Source organism: Mus pahari, chromosome 11 (genome assembly GCF_900095145.1).
Source record: "Mus pahari chromosome 11, PAHARI_EIJ_v1.1, whole genome shotgun sequence".
NCBI lineage: Eukaryota > Metazoa > Chordata > Mammalia > Rodentia > Muridae > Mus > Mus pahari.
Genome location: NC_034600.1, coordinates 58,596,617 through 58,615,750, shown reverse-complemented (window position 1 = coordinate 58,615,750; position 19,134 = coordinate 58,596,617). Strand labels below are relative to the sequence as shown.

The 19,134-nt window shown below is 36.5% G+C and overlaps 1 protein-coding gene across 3 annotated transcripts in view; it reads right to left on the bottom strand.

Moving 5' to 3' along the window:
* The window catches only part of Zfr (zinc finger RNA binding protein), a 65,057-nt gene that overhangs the window by 29,237 nt on the left and 16,686 nt on the right, over window positions 1-19,134 (bottom strand). For 2 of the 3 annotated variants that reach the window (XM_029544124.1, XM_021208777.2), the window contains 7 exons: window positions 17,023-17,241; window positions 11,202-11,449; window positions 8,131-8,322; window positions 7,388-7,679; window positions 4,837-5,033; window positions 3,088-3,207; window positions 1,228-1,373 (listed from right to left, as the gene is read on the bottom strand). In XM_029544124.1, the coding sequence (XP_029399984.1) occupies window positions 1,228-1,373; window positions 3,088-3,207; window positions 4,837-5,033; window positions 7,388-7,679; window positions 8,131-8,322; window positions 11,202-11,449; window positions 17,023-17,241 (1,414 nt within the window). The remainder of the gene's footprint in view (window positions 1-1,227; window positions 1,374-3,087; window positions 3,208-4,836; window positions 5,034-7,387; window positions 7,680-8,130; window positions 8,323-11,201; window positions 11,450-17,022; window positions 17,242-19,134) is intronic. The other variant, XM_029544125.1, reaches the window with a different exon arrangement.

Here is a 19,134-nt window from a genome sequence, read left to right as displayed (position 1 = left end):
TGTAGACCAGGCTGGCCTCGAACTCAGAAATCCGCCTGCCTCTGCCTCCCAAGTGCTGGGATTAAAGGTGTGTGCCACCACGCCCGGCAGAGATTTAAAAAAAAAAAAACAAAAAACATACAGGCTCTGTAAACATACACATACATCAATACACATAATAAAAAATCTTAAAACAAAAATCCAAAACCTGTGGGTGTGTACACCTGAAATAACAGTGTTGGGAGGGGTGTTTGTGAAGATGGAATAATAGGGACTTGCTGGCCACTAAGTTTAGTTCTTGATTCTGTGAGAGATCTGCCTCAAGGAAATAAGTTAGAAAGTGATGGCCTCTGACTGCGTGTGCATAAACATACATATTGTATACATACATCTATCTATACAACACACACTTTCTCACCCCCTCCCAGCTTAGAAACACTGATACAAAAGACCACTGTATGTAAAATTCAATCATTTAAAACTAACTTCATTTTTAAAAAAAACTATAGAATTTATAAAGATGGCAAGTAGATTTATAAAGATGGCTCCCTGACCGGACAGGAAACATGGAACACATTAGGAATTATTGTTAATGGGATTGTGATTATTATTATTATTATATTTAACAAGTGATGAAATATTCCAAAACTGATGGTGGCAACTGCTTTACAATTTGGTGTATATACCAACATCTTGTAATTCAATTATTCAGTTTAAATGAGTTTTTTGCTGGTTCTAGTCATCAAAGCATGACTTTTCTCCAAATATTACATGTGTTTGTCTGTGTTGAGTTCAGGATCTATAACAGGGCACTGGATTTCCTGGATTTGGCATTATAGGCAGTTGTAAATCACCTGATGTGTTGGAAACCAAACTTAGGTGATGATAATAGTGGCATGTGCTCTTAAACCCTGAGCCACCTGTAGAATCCCCAATTTCTTACATACTTAATATATAATTCCTTTTACCACTTTTTTCATGGAAATGGAGTCCTGTTATGGCCCTGAATTCATATTCCTTTGCTGGGATCAAAAAGTGAGCCACCACCACAAAATCCTTACTAGTAGGGTAACAATCAAATATTATGTATACTTAGCATTCTAATGTCTATCTTTCTTGACTTAGGGAACACTGAAAGCACATAAAGTAAACAAATCTGAATATGGAAGCCATATTCACAGAATAAGGTTTTTTTCTTTTTAAAGGCAGAAGAACCACTTACTGTAGGGCTACAAGTTAAAAGCATACCTTATTTCCATCCTCCAGCGTTCCTCTTCTTCTCGTCTCCGCCAATATTCCTCCTTCTGCATTTGCTTTCTCATTTTCTCTTCTTGAATTTTTCTTGCACGAATACTGGGCTTCACTTCTACTTGCAAATCTGGATTTACTTTTTTCTGTTAACACCAATAATACATTTTTTAAAAGGAGCAGGTACCTTCAACCATCAATTCTTTAAAAGCAAGTTACTTTTGTATTTATTGTCTGTGCACGTGTAGCATGTGTGGAGATCAGAGGATAACGTGGATAAGTAAGTTCTCTCCTTTCACCATGTGGATCCCAGGGATTACTTTCAGGTTATCAGACAGGCTCCAAGCATCTTCATCCGCCCCAAACCATTTTTAATCACACAGTTTCACAGTCTCTCACCAGAGGCTTATTGTATTGTAGAGATGCATTGGTTTGTTTTTATCTGTGAAACAGGGTACCATGTAACCCAGACTGGCTTCAAATCAGATTTGTATTTACCTTTGTATTACCTTGTATGACCTTAAACTGTTCCTCTGTCTGCCTCCACCCAAAGTGAAATGATGTTATTATAGACACTGTCCATCACACCCAGTATGTGCAGTGCTAGGGATGCATCCCAGGGCCTGAGCATGCCAGCTTGCTTAGCAAGCTACAGACGGAACTATATGTATGTATGTATATGTGTATATATGTATACACACACACATTCATTCCTCTGTGTGTGTGTTTGTCAAATTGTCCTTGAACTTGTAAAAATTTCCTACTGAAGAGTACAACCTGTAAAATTAGGTTGAATCAGAGAAAATATTTGTTATAGACTTAATTATTCATGCTCAAGAACATATAAAAACTATGTATCTTAGTGCTGACTTAACAGGAAAGCATAAAATCCTTGGAGGACTTTTCATTTTGCTTGTTAATAGATGATTTTATGTATATGCCTTAAAGGGTTTATAACTTAATCCTGCTGGAGCCAGATATTGAGTGATTCCAGTGACATGAGTGACATATTCCCATCCTGTGTGTGAAAGAAAAACCACAACCCACTCTACCAGTCCATACTTTAGCAACTTGAACATGTTAATACCTGAAGGTAGGCAATGATGAATTTCTACTATAAAATAAATGAAGACATTTTCCAGTATTAGCTCCAAATTAATTTCACTGAGAATGTACCACCATAATGGAGGTAGGTGAAAACCAGGTGGTGGTGGCACACACCTTTAAGCCCAGCACTTGGGAGGCAAAAGCAGGTGGATCTCTTGTGTTTTAGGACAGCCTGGTCTACAGAGTGAGTTCTAGGACAGCCAATGCTACAAAGAAAACTCCTGCCTTAGAAAACCAAAGAGGGAGAGAGTAGGTGAAGTGATTATTTTTACATCTAACATGAATCAACTATCATTACACAACTTTTTGATCCAAGCAATATATTAGTTTTACTATATTCTACTTTTGCCAGTTACACTACAACTAGAGGCATACTATTATTCTATTAAAGTGAATGTATCAATATGACATGCAAATTTGGAATGGGAGATCATACACTATGCGAGTTGTGTTTAGATAGAGAATGCGCTATTTCTTTACAAAAGGACAACTCAAGGGCTGGAGACAGTCGGTCAGAGGCTGAGTACCAGCTGTTCTTCAGAAGACTTTGATTCTCAGCACGGTAACTGACTCCCAGTCTGTAACTCCAGTTCCAGGTAATCTAATGCTCTCTTCTGGCCTCTCTGGGCAACAGGCAAACATTAGAAGCACAGAAATGCATACACACAGAACACCCATATGCATAAAACAATAAAAATGTATGTTAAAAAACATAAAAAGGACAAGAGAGTTCTATAGTTAGCATTTACTTACTTTATACTGAAGTCTATGTCTTCGTCCTTTTAGGTGCATCTCTTTAGCATTGGGATCATTAAAGCTGCATTCACATAATTTACAATGGAAGCGAATGACTTTTCCTTCATCGTTTCGTACCTTGGTGTGGAAAAATAGAACCTTTGATCAATTTGGAAGTACTGTAGCCTTTGTGGCCTATGTAGACCAGTCTGACCTTGAACTGACACAGTTCTGCGTATCTCTGTTTCTTGACTTAGCAGACCTAATTTTTCTAAAAAGGACAGAAACTGGGACCGCGATTACTACCAGCACACACTTACTTGCCTTTGTAAAGTATCTTCCACTTCACTATCTATCTGAAAGTACTTGGATTTCTTTTTGAATCATTTCTATTAATTCTTTGGCCATATCATACACATATACAATATATTCTGATCACATCCCATCTACTACTATTCATTCCCATCTTTGCTAACTCTCCTCCCCCAAATAAGCTTTTATAATTTCATGTCTTTTTGTGATCTACCAGATTCAACTAGGCTACCTGCATGGGCAGATCTATGGATTTATCTACAGGAGCATGGGTAATGTGCCAGTGTCTACATCACTGAAGATAATAACTTCTCACTTCTCGGCACTCAGCAAATGTCAACAGATCTGCAAGTAGTAGTCTAGTTCCATGAGGCTCTGCACTATCCATGACTGAATGTTTACTGGTTCCATTTTAAACTGATCTTGTATGAGTCAACCATGCTTCTCTAATATAGTTAGATAGATGCCTTAAATTCATAAACGTTATTGACACCTGCTTCTTGGAGATGAGGGTGATTATAAAACACAACTTTGATATACAAACTTCTCAAAGCTCAAGACTTCTATGCATATGAAGTCAATTAAGATGCAGGCTTTTCTCCTATTGCACAATGGGAAAAACAAAAACTGAGTCAGATGTTACTATTAACTTCAAATTGTGCTATTAATACAATTTGAGTCAAATTGTCTAAACTAATCCAAGTCATTAGAAATAAAGGTGTCGGGCTGGTGAGATGGCTCAGTGGGTAAGAGCACCCGACTGCTCTTCCAAAAGTCCAGAGTTCAAATCCCAGCAACCACATGGTGGCTCATAACCATCCTTAACAAGATCTGACGCCCCCTTCTGGAGTTTCTGAAGACAGCTACAGTGTACTTACATATAATAAATAATACATCTTTAAAAAAAAAAAGAAAAAAAAGAAATAAAGGTGTCTGAGAACACATTTTTTAAAAGGTAACCAAATCTTACCTTTATAAGAGATAGTAATTTTCAAATTACTGTGTACCTTCATAAACAAAGACCTCAATATATAATGTAATCTCTTGATAGACAGATTATGGACAGAAAACCACTCAATTATATCCAATCACCACAAGTTTGCTGGGCAAACACCCCAATTTCATAGACCTACATTAGTCCTTGGAAATGTACACATGCCTTCCTATAGAGCAACACCAAACTGTAGTGTTACACTGTACTACCACATGATCCTTCTGTTAATAGCAACTGTTTACTCAAGCCTGTGGAATGTTCCCTTGTTCCTTTACTTACTGTACTTACTTAACCTGAAAAACAGGAAATGTCCTAATCAGCTCAAGAAACCAAATGAATGGTATAAATCAGATTATCAACCTTAATTTTATAGGTAACTGAAATCTAAAATATAGCTGGATAGTGTTTGACACATTTTTCCTTCTGTTTAATTTTGGAGCAATGATTACTCAGATCAATACCTCTTCAACATAATCATGTCCCACAGGTTGTACATCACTCTGCAAAGCAGCAAGGGACGCAGGTGTGACTGGTTCTGACACTGTATCTTGCTTTACTTCTGGAATCTGCACAGCAGAGGCAGCAGGAGTATTTTTAACACAGTCAATTCCTTTTAAGTCTTCAGTTTTATTTCCTGTTGACTGTAGCTTATTTCCACCTAAAAAAGCAAAAAATTATAGTAATCTTATCACTGTATAAACCCATTAAGAGGAAACTTAAAAGCTATCTTTACTACTTCTTACTAAACTTTACGCAAAATAGGTATTCCATTTTGGTTCTCCTAAGATTTAGATTCCAAACTGAACAGAGGAACATGAAAAGGGATTAAACATAATCCATGTTTATATTGGTACTGAACTCTCTAAACTGTGATTAATAACAAATTGGTATTTATCTATTTCCACCTCTCCACAGTGTTTTATTCTGTTTTTATTTTTATTTTTCATCTCTGACATGGGAATTATCAATTCTGGCAGTTCTCTACCTCCCAAATGTGGAGTTTATGTGGGGGTGGGGATTGAGCCCAGGTTTATACATGCTAGGAAAGCTTCAATGGAACTACATATCCAGTCTGTGTTGGCCATAACCACATGTCAGGTTTTCCTCTCTCCTACCACATGCTAACAGGGACTGAATTGGAGTCATCAGGCTTGGCAAGTATCTTTTACCCACTTTGGTCTTCCCAGCTTGGATTTGTTTTTATTCTAAATTCCAAGTGTGAATAACCTCAAAAATGGAAAAAACAAAATACCCCCCTCCTACAAATCACTGCTTTCACTTTAACCAATTAAATTTAAGACATTCAAGAGAATAACATACTGTCAATGATCTTAAACCTAAGTAGGTACAAAAAACACAAGACAATTATACACTTGTAGGAAATTGTCAAATAACAACTTTAGCAAAATTGTACTAAAAAGTATAAGACAGGCTGGAAAGATGGCTCCACCGTTAAGAGCACTAACTGCTCTACAGGAGGTCCTGTGTTCAAATCCCAGCAACCACACGGTGGCTCACAACCATCTGTAATGAGATCTGATGCCCTCTTCTGGTGTGTCTGAAGTCAGCTACAGTGTACTTACATATAATAAATCTTTAAAAATAAGTAAATAAGTAAAAGACAATGCAATGTGATTGAGGTGCTCATAATTTAAAGAAAGGCACAAGCATTTATAATATCCTGTGCTAAGTAGAAGCTAAATATTCTAAGAATGAAGCAGACAGTCACAAGCCTTTCCCTCATCTGGTAGAAGTGACTTCACAAAGGGCGCATCATTTGAACTGTGCTCTGAGAGAACACTACTGAGACTGAACAGTCAAGATGGAAGAGAATAATGTCTAAACACAAAGGATAGCATGTATAAAAGAGTGTAACAACATGGAATTTAAGACTAGTAAAATGAAGAAAGTCAGTAATTTAGCATCAGCTACTCCCCAGGTAGAGTTGACATAAAGGTAAGAAAGGAGACACAAGTCAATTATAAAGGCTTAGATGACATAGTCATTAACAGACTTTATCCTACATATAAAGGCCGACCAATGAAGATTTTAAAAGAGAAGGTACACTAACAAGAACACAGAGATTATGTTGAAGAGAATAAATATAGGAAAGGCACTGTATAGATGATAAGGAAAGAGCAACAGTGAGAAGGCAACTAAAAAGGAGGAATAATGTTAGTGAAGCTCTCCCTTAAAAAAAGGGGAAAAAAAATCAGTCATTTTTAATGAATATTTTGTAGTATCCTTGTAATGGAACACAATAGAAAGGGGATATCTATTAGATGACCAGTAAAGCAACCAAATATGATTCTCAAACTCAGGTGGGATTCTGATATTGCCAGATTTTTATAGCTGCATACACTAGAATGCATGAAATTGCCTAATGATGCTACTGCACACAGAGATGAGCCACAGAACCATAATTTTAGGAATAATGCCATTTAACAAAAACATAGGTAGAGAATCAGTAAAATACTACCCCCCAAAAAGGATGGATGGACATATATGCTAGAAACTAAGATTTACTTTAGGTTTAAGGTATAGTCAATTATGTCAAGTTTAAGTTAAGGCAGTCAATAGGATGAAACCAAAACTGACCAGTGGATCTGGTAGGGGCTGAGTTTTTTGTTTGTTTGTTTGCTTTTTTGTTTTGTTATTTTTCTGAGACATTTCTTCTCATATTAGTTTATGCTGGCCTGGAACCAAATGCAGGCTTGTCTCAAACTTTCAGCAATCCTTCTGACTCAGCCTCCCAAGTACGGATACTATAGGCATGTGACATGCTTGGCTCTAAGTAATTAGGTACCTGGTGAGTCTTTCAATAGGTTTCAGAAACGGGTATCTGACTGTGTATTTATTGTTAGGATGTACAGAAGCAGAGAGAACAGAGGCTGCTTAGTCGTACAGTGTTTGCCTGGCATATATAAGGGTCCAATAGCCAGCAACACAAGGGAAAAGAAAAGCCACTCTGACAGTCAGGAGGAACACAAAGAATCAATCTTTAGTACTTGCCAACAAAGTTTATTTTGGGTGTAGATGTTTTCTTGGCAGCCATATTGGTAGGTACCGCTGATACTTTAGTGTTGGATGTACTATTAAGAGACGAGTTTCCTGTAGTTGAAAGACCTTTCACTGAAGAAGTTGCAATTGATGACGTGTTCAGAGTACAATTGCTTGCGCCAATACTTGAAGGAGAGGCAGTTGGTTTTGAAGCAGATACAGCTGTTGAAGAAGTAGCTTGGCTAACAACATTTGGTTCCGTTGAAGGAATAGGTTTACCAAGTTTTGTGTGTAATTTAACCACCTACAAAACAAAAAACATACCTGTCAGGAAACTCAAATGTGTGGTTTTTTAAAAAAGTTTGTCTGAGTAAGACTATAAAATAAAAATCAAAACTTAATTTTCTTTGCTATGTTTTTTTCAGTTACAGACAAAACTCATTTTAACATCTGTGTTTATTGACGAAAGGACTTGTCTATAAGCAAATCAGTCTGTAGTTAATCAAGACAAATGAATTAATCCCAAATTGTAAAGCAAGTGGTTTAATTCAACGTAAAGGTCTCTAGTGTTTCTCTTTTAAGCAATGACTATTTGATGTTATCTTGATGTATGTTAACATTTAAGCAAGGTTTATAACACACTCAAAGGTTTCAAAAATGGAAGTCAACTTTTTTCAAACCCATGTTGAAAAGTGAAAGTAAGTAGAGTAGACATAAGGCTGTGTGTGGGTGGGAGGGGGGACCAAAACACCTACTTTCTGATGCTTAGCACCACGAATGTGGGCAGCATATGCATCTGCTCCTGTACAAGACACATCACAGAGCTCGCAACGTAGCTGATTTTGTGTCCCACGAGTTGAGTTGTTGCTGCTGCTGGTATTTTGAGAGGCTTTCAATGCGGCTTCCTTTTTTTTATGTTTCTGTCCTTCTAAGTGCTCTTTATAAGTCTGTTTTGAACAAAAAGTACAAATTTTCTTTCTATAACATTCTATTCAATTTTCAGACCTCTAACACTCATTTTAAAATGGAATCATAAGCTGACTGGTACATGCCTTTAATCTTAGTACTCAGGAGGCAGAACAGAACTGCATTGAATTTGAGAACAGCCTGGTCTACATGGTGAGTTCCAGGCCAGCTAGTTACATGGTGAGACCCTGTCTCAAAAAACCAAACCAAACGAACAGATGCCCAAAACAAAAGAAAGAATCCAGCAAGTGTGTGGTGCAGACCTGTAATAGAAGTGCTCAGTAGGCTGAGGAAGAGAATCACTGAGTTCAAGGCTGTCCCAGGCTTTGTAATAGTATACTTACTGTCTCAAAATAAATTAAATAAAATAAAAGGGGAGAGAATGAGGAAAGCATGGAAGAGATCTGCTATTTTCAAAGCACTTAAGAACAGGGGAGATTGTATGGATGATCTGCAATTCTCTGCAGGTTATTTAACTATTGTTTGCTATTTGGTGCCAAGGACTGAATTCAGGACTACATCTCCAACAATCTAACAACACAGTTCTTCAATATTCTATGTATGGGTATACATGCTTGAGTGTGTGTGCTTAAGAATAAACAGGGCAAGCACAACCTGGGTTTCTGTTTGAGAGGGCAGCCCAGTCTTTCTGTAGGCAAGGTTTCCCTGAGGCCACGCAGCGAGTGCCCCGGACCTGACTCTCTCTGCTTTCTGAATGAACACTAGGATTCCAAGCTCAGGCAATGTGAGACATTTTTTACACATGACTTCTGGGGAATCAAACTTGTAGAAGTCTGTTTGGAAAACACTACTGAGCTGTTTTATTTTTAACCCAATAGCTTTGAATTACAAAAGTACTTTCATAAACAGACTATAAGATAAACTGCCTGTAGTTTCAAGAACTTTTATCTTTTACTGTTTGTGTATAACACTGGACAGAAAACAACTTAAACAAATCATTACACGAAAGTCTGATTATAGAATTAATCTGAAAAACTACTGCATGATAGTTCTTTATAAAAAGTTATATTTATAAAATTTAATTTTGAAAATCGGAGTGCACTTTAATATTTAAAATTGCTTAAGAATGAATACAAGTACATATATTTTAATACAAAGTAGGTGTCAATAATTCAGAAAAAAACAAAAATCAACAATATTGTAGAATTAAATATTAAAAACAAAACTAATCCAATAAATTAAAAAGTACATATGAGCCAGGCATAATGGCCCACGCCTTTGATTCCAGCACCTGGGAGGAGAGGCAGGCGGATCTCTGTGAGTTTGAGGCCAGCCTGGTTTACAGTGAGTTGGTGGTGTAGAGATGAGCCAAGTACTACATAGTGAGATCCTGTGTCTGTCTGTCTGCTGTCTGTCTGTCTGTCTTCTGTCTCAAAGGGGGGGAGGGCATATACTGGTAGAATAGAGCTGGAAACATAGAAATATGTGAAGAGTTAAATTTGATCTACTCTCCCCAAATATGCTTTTTACATGCCAAGCTGCTAAAATCTTTGAAAACAAATCAAAAGCATTCATGCCTGATACCCTCAGAGGGAGGAGGTATCACACCCCTGGAACTGTGGTTAAGTGAGTCAGCACACAGCGCTGGAAACCCAACCCAAGGCTTCAAGATCAAGTGCTCTTAACCACTGTGCCTTCCCTCTAGCCAATGCTTATGCAAATTCTTATAAAATACTTTTTAAGAGACAGGCTCTTGTTTTGCAGTCTAGGCTGACCTTGTGAAATCTTCCTACTTTTGCTGTACAAGTTGTTGGGATTACAAGTGTACACCCCCATACTTGACAAAATAGGGCTCTCTTATAGTCAAAAAAGGTAGAGTTTAGAAAGGGATGAATTCATTAACAGACCCATGCTTTAAAACAAACATTTTAAGGTATAGCTGGCAGAACCAGGACAAGAAAAAAATAATAAAGGACTCATATTTGTCATAGGTTGATCTTTTTTTAGGTGAGTAGAAGAAAGCAGGGTCTCTCACCAAAGCTGGCCTAAAACTAACTATATAGCCAAGGACAACATTAACATTTCTACCTCTCAGTACTGGGATTGCAGGCGTGCTGCGAACTACCATGTCTGATTCTATAGCTGTGGGGATGAGTCTATGGCTCAGAACAGAGGCAAGCACTTTACTAAATGACTTGTGTCCCCAGCACTGGAGGTCATCTTTCTTATACTTTTCTCATTTCCAATGTTCCCAGTCCCCTTGTGGAGAAAGTTATAGAAGTTACATTCTATAAAACATGTACAAAATAGACTCATTAAAAATACAATCAAAATTATAGGTTAATTAGAATTTTAAAAATCTTTAAAGTTTTAAATAAAAAGCAAAGGAGGCACCCTAGAATGGGTGGAGGGCTCAATTTCCTTATTTTTCAAACATTTATAGCCACTTTTACAGCTTTCCTGATTATTGCTTTTGTGTTTCAACACAAACAACTTTCAAAGAAATGTTTAGTGAAATACAGCCATCGCTCAGTGTCTGCAGGAAATTGTTGACCAAACTCCAAGCACACTCAAGTTCTTTAAATAAAATAGCAAAATTATTTGCACATAATCTACTTCACCTGCATACATTAATATCTATAGATTATTTGTAATACTTGTTGTAAATCCTACTAAACAGTTTTACTGTATAGTTTAGAAAGTAATAGGGGAAAAAAAAGTGTAGGTACTCTACACCAATGTAGTTTTCCACATGCATATTTTTGATTTATGGGTGAGTTGCTGAGTGTAGAATACACAGATGTGAATGTGCTTTGTAGGCACAGGAGTTAGAATATCAACCCTACTCAATTATAAAAAATAACCACGGAGACTCATGGTAAATACACAATATAAGTACCTGTGGTCCAGCACAGCTGATCTTACAAACATCACAATAATGAATCTGGGGTGGTTTGGGAGGCTGTTTTGGTTTCAGTTGTTTATTTTGGAATGGTGTTTTTTTAGTAAAGGTGGTCCCTGTCCAGGCAGCTGTTGCTGCTGCAGCAGCAGCTGCTGCTGCTGCTTGCTTCTGTTGCTGCTGCTGCTGTTGGTAGTAGGAAGACGCAGCTGAATATACGGCTGCTTCATAACCTGAATAAGATGTACCTTACAAATAAAACGAAACAAAGATTATGTTATATGATTATAAAAGGACAAGTTAAATGTCAATTATAAATTTAAATTCAATAAATGTCAAAAGGTAGATTTACATGTGCATATTTACAATTATATATGTATCTTATCTCATGAAATCTCCCCCCCCCCAAAACTTACCAGCCTTCTATACCAAGTCATTTAAATATTTACTTGACAATCAGGTGCTGTAAAGATGTATAAGTATAAGATGTTGCCCTTCACTTAAAAGATGCTCAACTGAAGGAACGTGTTTAACAACTGTGTGGGTTCCATAACCTATTGATTCTCTGAGCACATTTCACAAAACACTGACTTTTGAAGAAGAATGTAAAGTAGGAAAAATTCCGAAGCACTTCATAAAGTAAGATTTGACAAATCAAGAATAACAGATAAGGAGAATAAGATTTTAAGTCCCAGTGACCAATTTATGGATTGCATAAATGATAAAAACAAGAAATAAGCAAGCAAATTTAGGAGGCAACATAATAAAATTCAGTTTTTTTAAAAAAGGACAAGTTACAAGACCATGGACCAAGAATCAAAAGTGTTCTTTCTTCGAAAACATGAAAGCAGTACAGTTATCTGATTTAATATATAGATTCTGTTAATTTACACTGTTGGTAGTCTATACTGAATAAATACATTATACTAACAACGGACATATATAAACACTGAAATTCAGTGAAGACTTTTAGTTTGAACTTTAGCTTATATATGAGCAGATTTCTTAAAACCCAGTGCACTGCCTATTCACCATTCAGACTCCTTTAGTTCCTTAAACATATATAAGAGGTGGGCAAGGAGTGAAGGAAGACCAAGACAGCAAAACAGCACAAAACTCAAAAGAGAACTGGGCCTGGAATTCTTGCTCAGCACTAGATGGCATAGCAGATGGCACCTCAGTACAGAAAGAGTATGGAGAATGGGGCAGGTGAAGAGAATGAGTATGAATGTATAGTGTTTTGTTCTTTTTTTTTTTTTTTAAAGTTTTTTTTTTTTTTTTTTTTAAAGATTTATTTATTTATTATATGTAAGTACACTGTAGCTGTCTTCAGACACTCCAGAAGAGGGAGTCAGATCTTGTTAAGGATGGTTGTGAGCCACCATGTGGTTGCTGGGATTTGAACTCTGCACCTTTGGAAGAGCAGTCGGGTGCTCTTACCCGCTGAGCCATCTCACCAGCCCCCTAGTGTTTTGTTCTTAAAAGCTAATCTATTATAATTGAATGACTTTTGACCTACTGACTCAAATACATCTACACAAAATGAAATAAATAAATAAATAGGAAGGTAAGAGCTAAGATACACGAGTAACCAGAATCCAAAGACTCTCTAAACTGACAAAGTTAACACAGAAAAAGAAATCAGACAACTTTTTTAGAAAAGCCTTTTTAAATTTGTCAAATTATCAGATTATAAAAACGCTAGTGAAATTTTAAGATAAGAAAATGTGGTAGAAGAAAATACTGGGAAAAAGAAAACGGCAGATATACCAGTGATAACCACATGATCAGATAAAGAGAATACTTGATTGGTTTTAAGAAAAATTCTATAGTTCAATGAATTTTATTAGGCAGTCCTATTAATATCATCTTCTACTTATCAAACAAAACAACAAAGAACTCAAACCAAAACAAAAAAAGCACTAATAGTACTTTCAAATATATAGTCAGAACATTAGTTTAAATTTGACTATAAAGAGCCACAAAAAGGCATATAAGATAGCTCAGAGGTTTGCATTTGCTGCTCATGTGATTAACTGAATTCAAGCCCTGGAATCAATGGGGGAAGGAGACAACCAACTTCTAAATGCAGTCCCGTGATTTCCATATGACAAGAGTATACCTGCGCATACCTGAGTGCAAGTGCACACACACAGAAGCAGAACCAGAATGGGGCCCCAAACCTACTGACTAAAATCAATTTAGCTGGCAGGTATGGTGATACATGCAGAGTCTCAGCTACTTGGGAAACTGAGACAGGATAACATTTGAGCCCTGGAGCTCAGGCCAGCCTGGGCAACATGATTAGGAAATAAATGAATATAAAAAGATAAACTAAAAAACAAAACCAGTAAAGTTAATATTGGAACCCAAGGCCTCACAGAAATGGCAAAAATGAAACTTAGTTGACCATAAATACCTTTGAGGTGAGTACTGTTTAAATCTGAGAGTCCACCATATGAAAGGCCGTGTGCCAGATACAGTTTCAGAAGTCATCATAAGGCAGGTATTACTACCCTTACTCTAACAGACAAAAATGTATATGCACTATTAAAAATAGGTATTTCTTAAATTTACAGCCTGGTGGCAAGCATCTTTACTGAGTCATCGTGCTGGCTCACCAATTTTATTTTTGATTGACACTGTTACTGTATAACATTCTAGTATATAAAATAGTGTGTTTACAAAAAAAATAAAATAAAATAAAATAGTGTGTTTAAAGTACACAGTGTGGCATTTAAGGTACAGGCAAGATATCTTTTAATGTTCAATATATATAGCAGGATGATTCTGGTTAATAACAGAGAAAATATTTCAAGATAGCGGAGAGGTATTTGATTATTTGAACACAAAGGAATGGTGTTTGAAGCGATAGGTATGCACATTGCCCTGATGGATCATTTCCTAAAGCACACATGATAAAATGCCACTCTGTGTGTTGGGGGAAGATATGTATATGTCAATGCTAGTGCAAGTGCCTGGGGAGACCAGATGTGCTGAAATTTTTGGAGCTGGGAACCCCATTTGGGTCCTCTACAAGAGTAATAAATACTCTAAACCAATGAGCCATCTCTCTAGCCCCCAAGCTTACAACTCCCAGCTGTCCTGTGACATCCACACAGCTACATTGTTTGCCCCTCCCACTAAATATAAAAACTTATAGAACAGCATAAAAACATTACAAATGCTCCCCACACTCACATCAAAATACAGTATTATCCAGAGAATAAAATACTATGAAACACTCAAAGTTTCTAAATGACAAGCCCATTTATAAGAAACCATAAGGATTCCTAAGGAAATGGTTGCTTGCTGAGTCCAGGAAAAGAAATCTTAAAAGTACACATTGACTAATTTGGGAATGTTAAAAAGACTCAGGAATAAAAGGACCCCATTGGTCAAATTCATGAAAATAATATCCCCCAAAGACATAAGTCAATGGATTATAACATACTGTATAATAAAAGGATTCTATAGTACCCAAGTGGAGGGGACTTCTTGGAATAGAATCCTTAAGGAACAACATGTTAAAAATATTTTGAACAGCCTCCAAAGAAATCACACACACACATACACACACGAATATGACAACCTGCAGCAGCTAGCTGGACAACAGGTCCATAGATTGATTACTTAATTATAAGGAGAAACGTTGTCTTATTAATGGAGATACCTGAGAGGCAATACCTAAACCTGTGATGGTACCATGGATTAGAAATAAAGGCACTATTGTTATATGTTTCTGATGCAACAACAGAAAGAACAGAAAGAACACTCAATAGTAGTTTTTCTTTACTTAAAAGGCAGGCTGAACCTAATACAAAGAATGAATACTGACACATGTCATTGCCTGTGCACCCTCTTTACCCAAATAAATAAATGTTAAAAAAGGAAGAAAGAAAATATAAATCAATACTGGGTTTGATGGTGAATACTTAAATCTCAGTCAGCATGTAGACAAGGCAGGAAGATCACAGTGAATATAAAGCCTGCCTACGCTATATTTCCAATTCTATGCTGTCATCAGGAACACTGAGACCATGTCTCAAACCAAACCACTCAGATTGTTGGACAAAAAAAAGTGTTTACATTAGGAAGAAATAAACACAGACTCACACTTACTAAGATTGTCTGAAGACAAAACAAAATACCAAATTTAATCAGAAATTTATATATTTGATAGTGCCCATGTTTGACTTCCTATTATTAAAATTGTGGCTCACTATGCACATGCCTGTCTATAGACCGAATTCCAGGATAGCCAAAGAAACTCAGCCAAACAAGTAAAATAGAAAGAAAAGTTGTTATTATTGGAGCTGGGGAGTTTATTGCCAAATCTGACCATCTGAGTTCAATCCCTATGGTCCACATGGTAGGGGGGGCTAACCAACTCTGCAAGTTGTCTTCTGACCTGTACATGCGTGCGCGCGCGCACACACACACACACACACACACAAAGACACCAATAAAACAATGTTTTAAAGTTGTCATTAAAGTACACTAAGAATTAAAGTATAGTCAGATCATTTGAGATATTTCTTGACACTGTGGCTATGTAAAAAGAATAGATATATATTCATTCATAGGAAATACTTTCTGAAGAACTCAGTGCAAAATAACAGATTTCATGATTACATTTTACAAAACATATTCAAGAAGGAAGTCATGACTGAAGATAACGCAGACATTTAAAAGATATCCAATAATATTCTATTGTAATAATCCTGGCTACAATTGCAATTAATCAACCAAAGCAGCAGAGTTACTTAACCAGAAGTCCTATTTGAGTAGAAATATCAGTATCTTAAATATGAAAAGATTTATCCCCTAAATAAGGAAGATCCTGGACTATGTCTTTACTCTTAATTAAAAATGAGTCTACTTTTTTAAATCAGGTCCCCACCCTTGACTAATTTAGCCTGACTTTAAGAAGTCAATACCTTCTCATTTCAGTCTGTTTCCACATGTTACCATGGTAAGACAGCAACCACATCAAAGTACACAGGCTCTGCACACCCACACACAGTCTCATCTAGAAATATGGTGAGCTGCTCTTCCCCAAACTATTGCCTTGACTAGTTCCACTGTGTTCCTCAAGTCAGGGGTAAGAAACGAGGAGAAAACCGGTACCTTTTAAGATTCACCAGCTAGGTAAGCTTCTGATACTCAGGGCACAAGCAAAGTAGCAAAGACACACGAACTAAGACTGTTGTGTCACCTTAGAGCCTCCAAAGACCGTGATGACAGAGCACTAAAGAGCACAAGCAATACACACAAAGAAGTACAAAGCCCACAGAAACACATGTGAACTTCACACCTCTGCAATATTATCTACCCCAGTCAGAAATCAAAAGTTGTGGTTAAGCAAGCATGTCCTATCACTAGATAACATTTTTTTAAAAGTTGCCAATATTTTCGGGGACTATTTCTGACAATAAATATAAAGAAATAACTAGAACCAAAAGAAAAAGTATAGATAATTTGCCTAAGTGTTAATGTTGAGTTTTCAAATTCACTATTAGACCAATCCTGCAGAAGACTGTTTCCTTTTCTAACTGAAAGACTAGGTGAAAGACTCATGACTAGCTTTCAAATTCCCCCAAATGGCAGTATATTCTGCTAAGGGCTTCTACCACCACCACCACCACCAACACTGCTTATAGTATGGACCTTTTGTTAAATTATGTACAAATATTTATATAACAACAATTAATCTAGTACCTGCTACTTTAAGCAAAATAATTCCAGAGAAAATCAGGGCAGTTTCTAATCAATGCTTTGCAATTTGTTTATCCATCTAAACACAGCATGTCAGTCTTACCAGAATAAGTAACTGCTGTGGTACTGTAAGTAGCACTCTGCGTATAGGATGGTACCACAGTAGCCGCAGCTGCCACTGGTTGTACAGTGGAGGACACAGGATAAATGGAGAAAGTAGTGGTGGCTGGACTCGGTGTGGCTGGTTTTATGGCTGTCACTTGTCGAGCTTGCTGGGCTTGAGTATACTGTGTTGCACCTTGGCTGTAACCTGCTTTTGGAGCTAAAGCAAGAAGAACATGAGAAAAAGAAAAGGGTTAAGTACAATGCGGAAAATCATTGTAACCATATACTTAAAAAACTAACAACCACAGCTGTCAGAAGTGCTAGCACTTTTGGTGAGCAAACAATGATACAATTTTTGACTACGAATATGAATAAACATTTAATTCATCTACTACCTTTCCCCAAATGTCACTACATCTCTGGCATAGCAATTCATCAGAATTACAACCAGAACAGCAGTATTTTTTTTTTTATAAATGACTGTTTTTGTATAATGTGTGGATATGTGTATATTTAAATCAATCAGTATACCTGAAATGTTTAATGTTGCAAACAAAACAAAGAGCTAAATTTGCATTTCATTAAATTTAATTAAAATTAAAAATTTCAGTTTAATCCTGAAACCTACTCATATACCATCAATCCTATTTTGCTGACTTAGTCAGTGAGTTTAACTCCAACTCAAAGCTACTACTTATCAAGTTCTTGAGAAAAGCTATTCTTAAATGGCTTCTATTCATGTTTTACTAAACTTGTCTTTGACAACATTCAAAACAAAACATAAAAAAAAATCTTATGAATCAATGATTAATTACTATTAATCACATGAATGATTTCATTTCTGAGAAATGCTCAAATACCAGACGGTAAAACTTATTTGATGCTCAGGATATTTTAAAGCTTATCTATATCTGATTGAAACTATATAGATTAAAATTGCATTTTACAGAAAAACCCAATATTCAAGAACCAAATGACTAAAAAGTCAATGTCAAAACTTAAAATTAGCAAGATCTTCTGACTCTTACATAACTCAGCACTTGTAAGCAAAAGAGGAACCTTGGGATAATATGAAGCTCAGGAAAGATTATTATGCATACAAATAAACAGAAAAGAGATTCTAAAAAGGCCAGCCAATGTAACTCATACACAAACATACATATACATATACACATATATATTCTGAAACAGGGTCTTATTATTACTAGAGTATGTCCAGTCTAGCCTCAAATTCATGAATTCCAATTCAGCTTCCCAAGTGCTAGGATCCTAAGTACGTAGATGCCCATCTTCAAAATTGTTTTCAATCACTTTTAAGAGATATGCAAAATCAAAACTCCAGGACCCCGAAGAGATACGGCCAACTACTTCATACTTCACAGAGTAGATTATATATAAAGAACAGAGATGGAGGGGGAATATTACTGTCTGCCCATAATAGGAAAACCAATTTGACTTTTTTTTCTCTTAAAACCAAGATTCTAATCCACCTTCAAAATAAGGTATTGTTCAATTTTAACAAGCATCAAATCTGTTACATAGCTGAGGACAGTCTTCAACTCCGGGTCCTTTTGCCTCCCCCTACAGAATGCTGGGATTACAGACATGTGCCTAGTTTATCTCGTGTTGTGAATTTGAACACAGGGCATCATGCATACAGGGCAAACACTCTCCCAACTGTGCTACATTCCTAGCTCCTCAAAAATGTTTTTGCTTGTTGCTGTTTTGTTCTTAAAACTTTTTGGTGAACTTCTCAAATATATATATATATTTATATCTCAAGTCCATCCTTTAAAGTCTACAAACATGGAGGCTTCTACACAGATAAAACAGCTTTCTGCATCTGAGCTATTATATGCACTGTGTTCAGCATTATGGATGTCCAGTGGATGTTGTTGGCTCAATGCTCTAACCACAACAGTGGGCTAGGTTAAAGGTGTGTGGGGGCTGTTAACAAACTACTTTACAAACTGAAGGAGGGAAACCCATTATCAATGGTTGGTAACTGAACCACCTATCATTACAGATAAAAATATGGATTCATAAAAGTATCCATTGGGGCTGGTGAGATGGCTCAGTGGGTAAGAGCACCCGACTGTTCTTCCAAAGG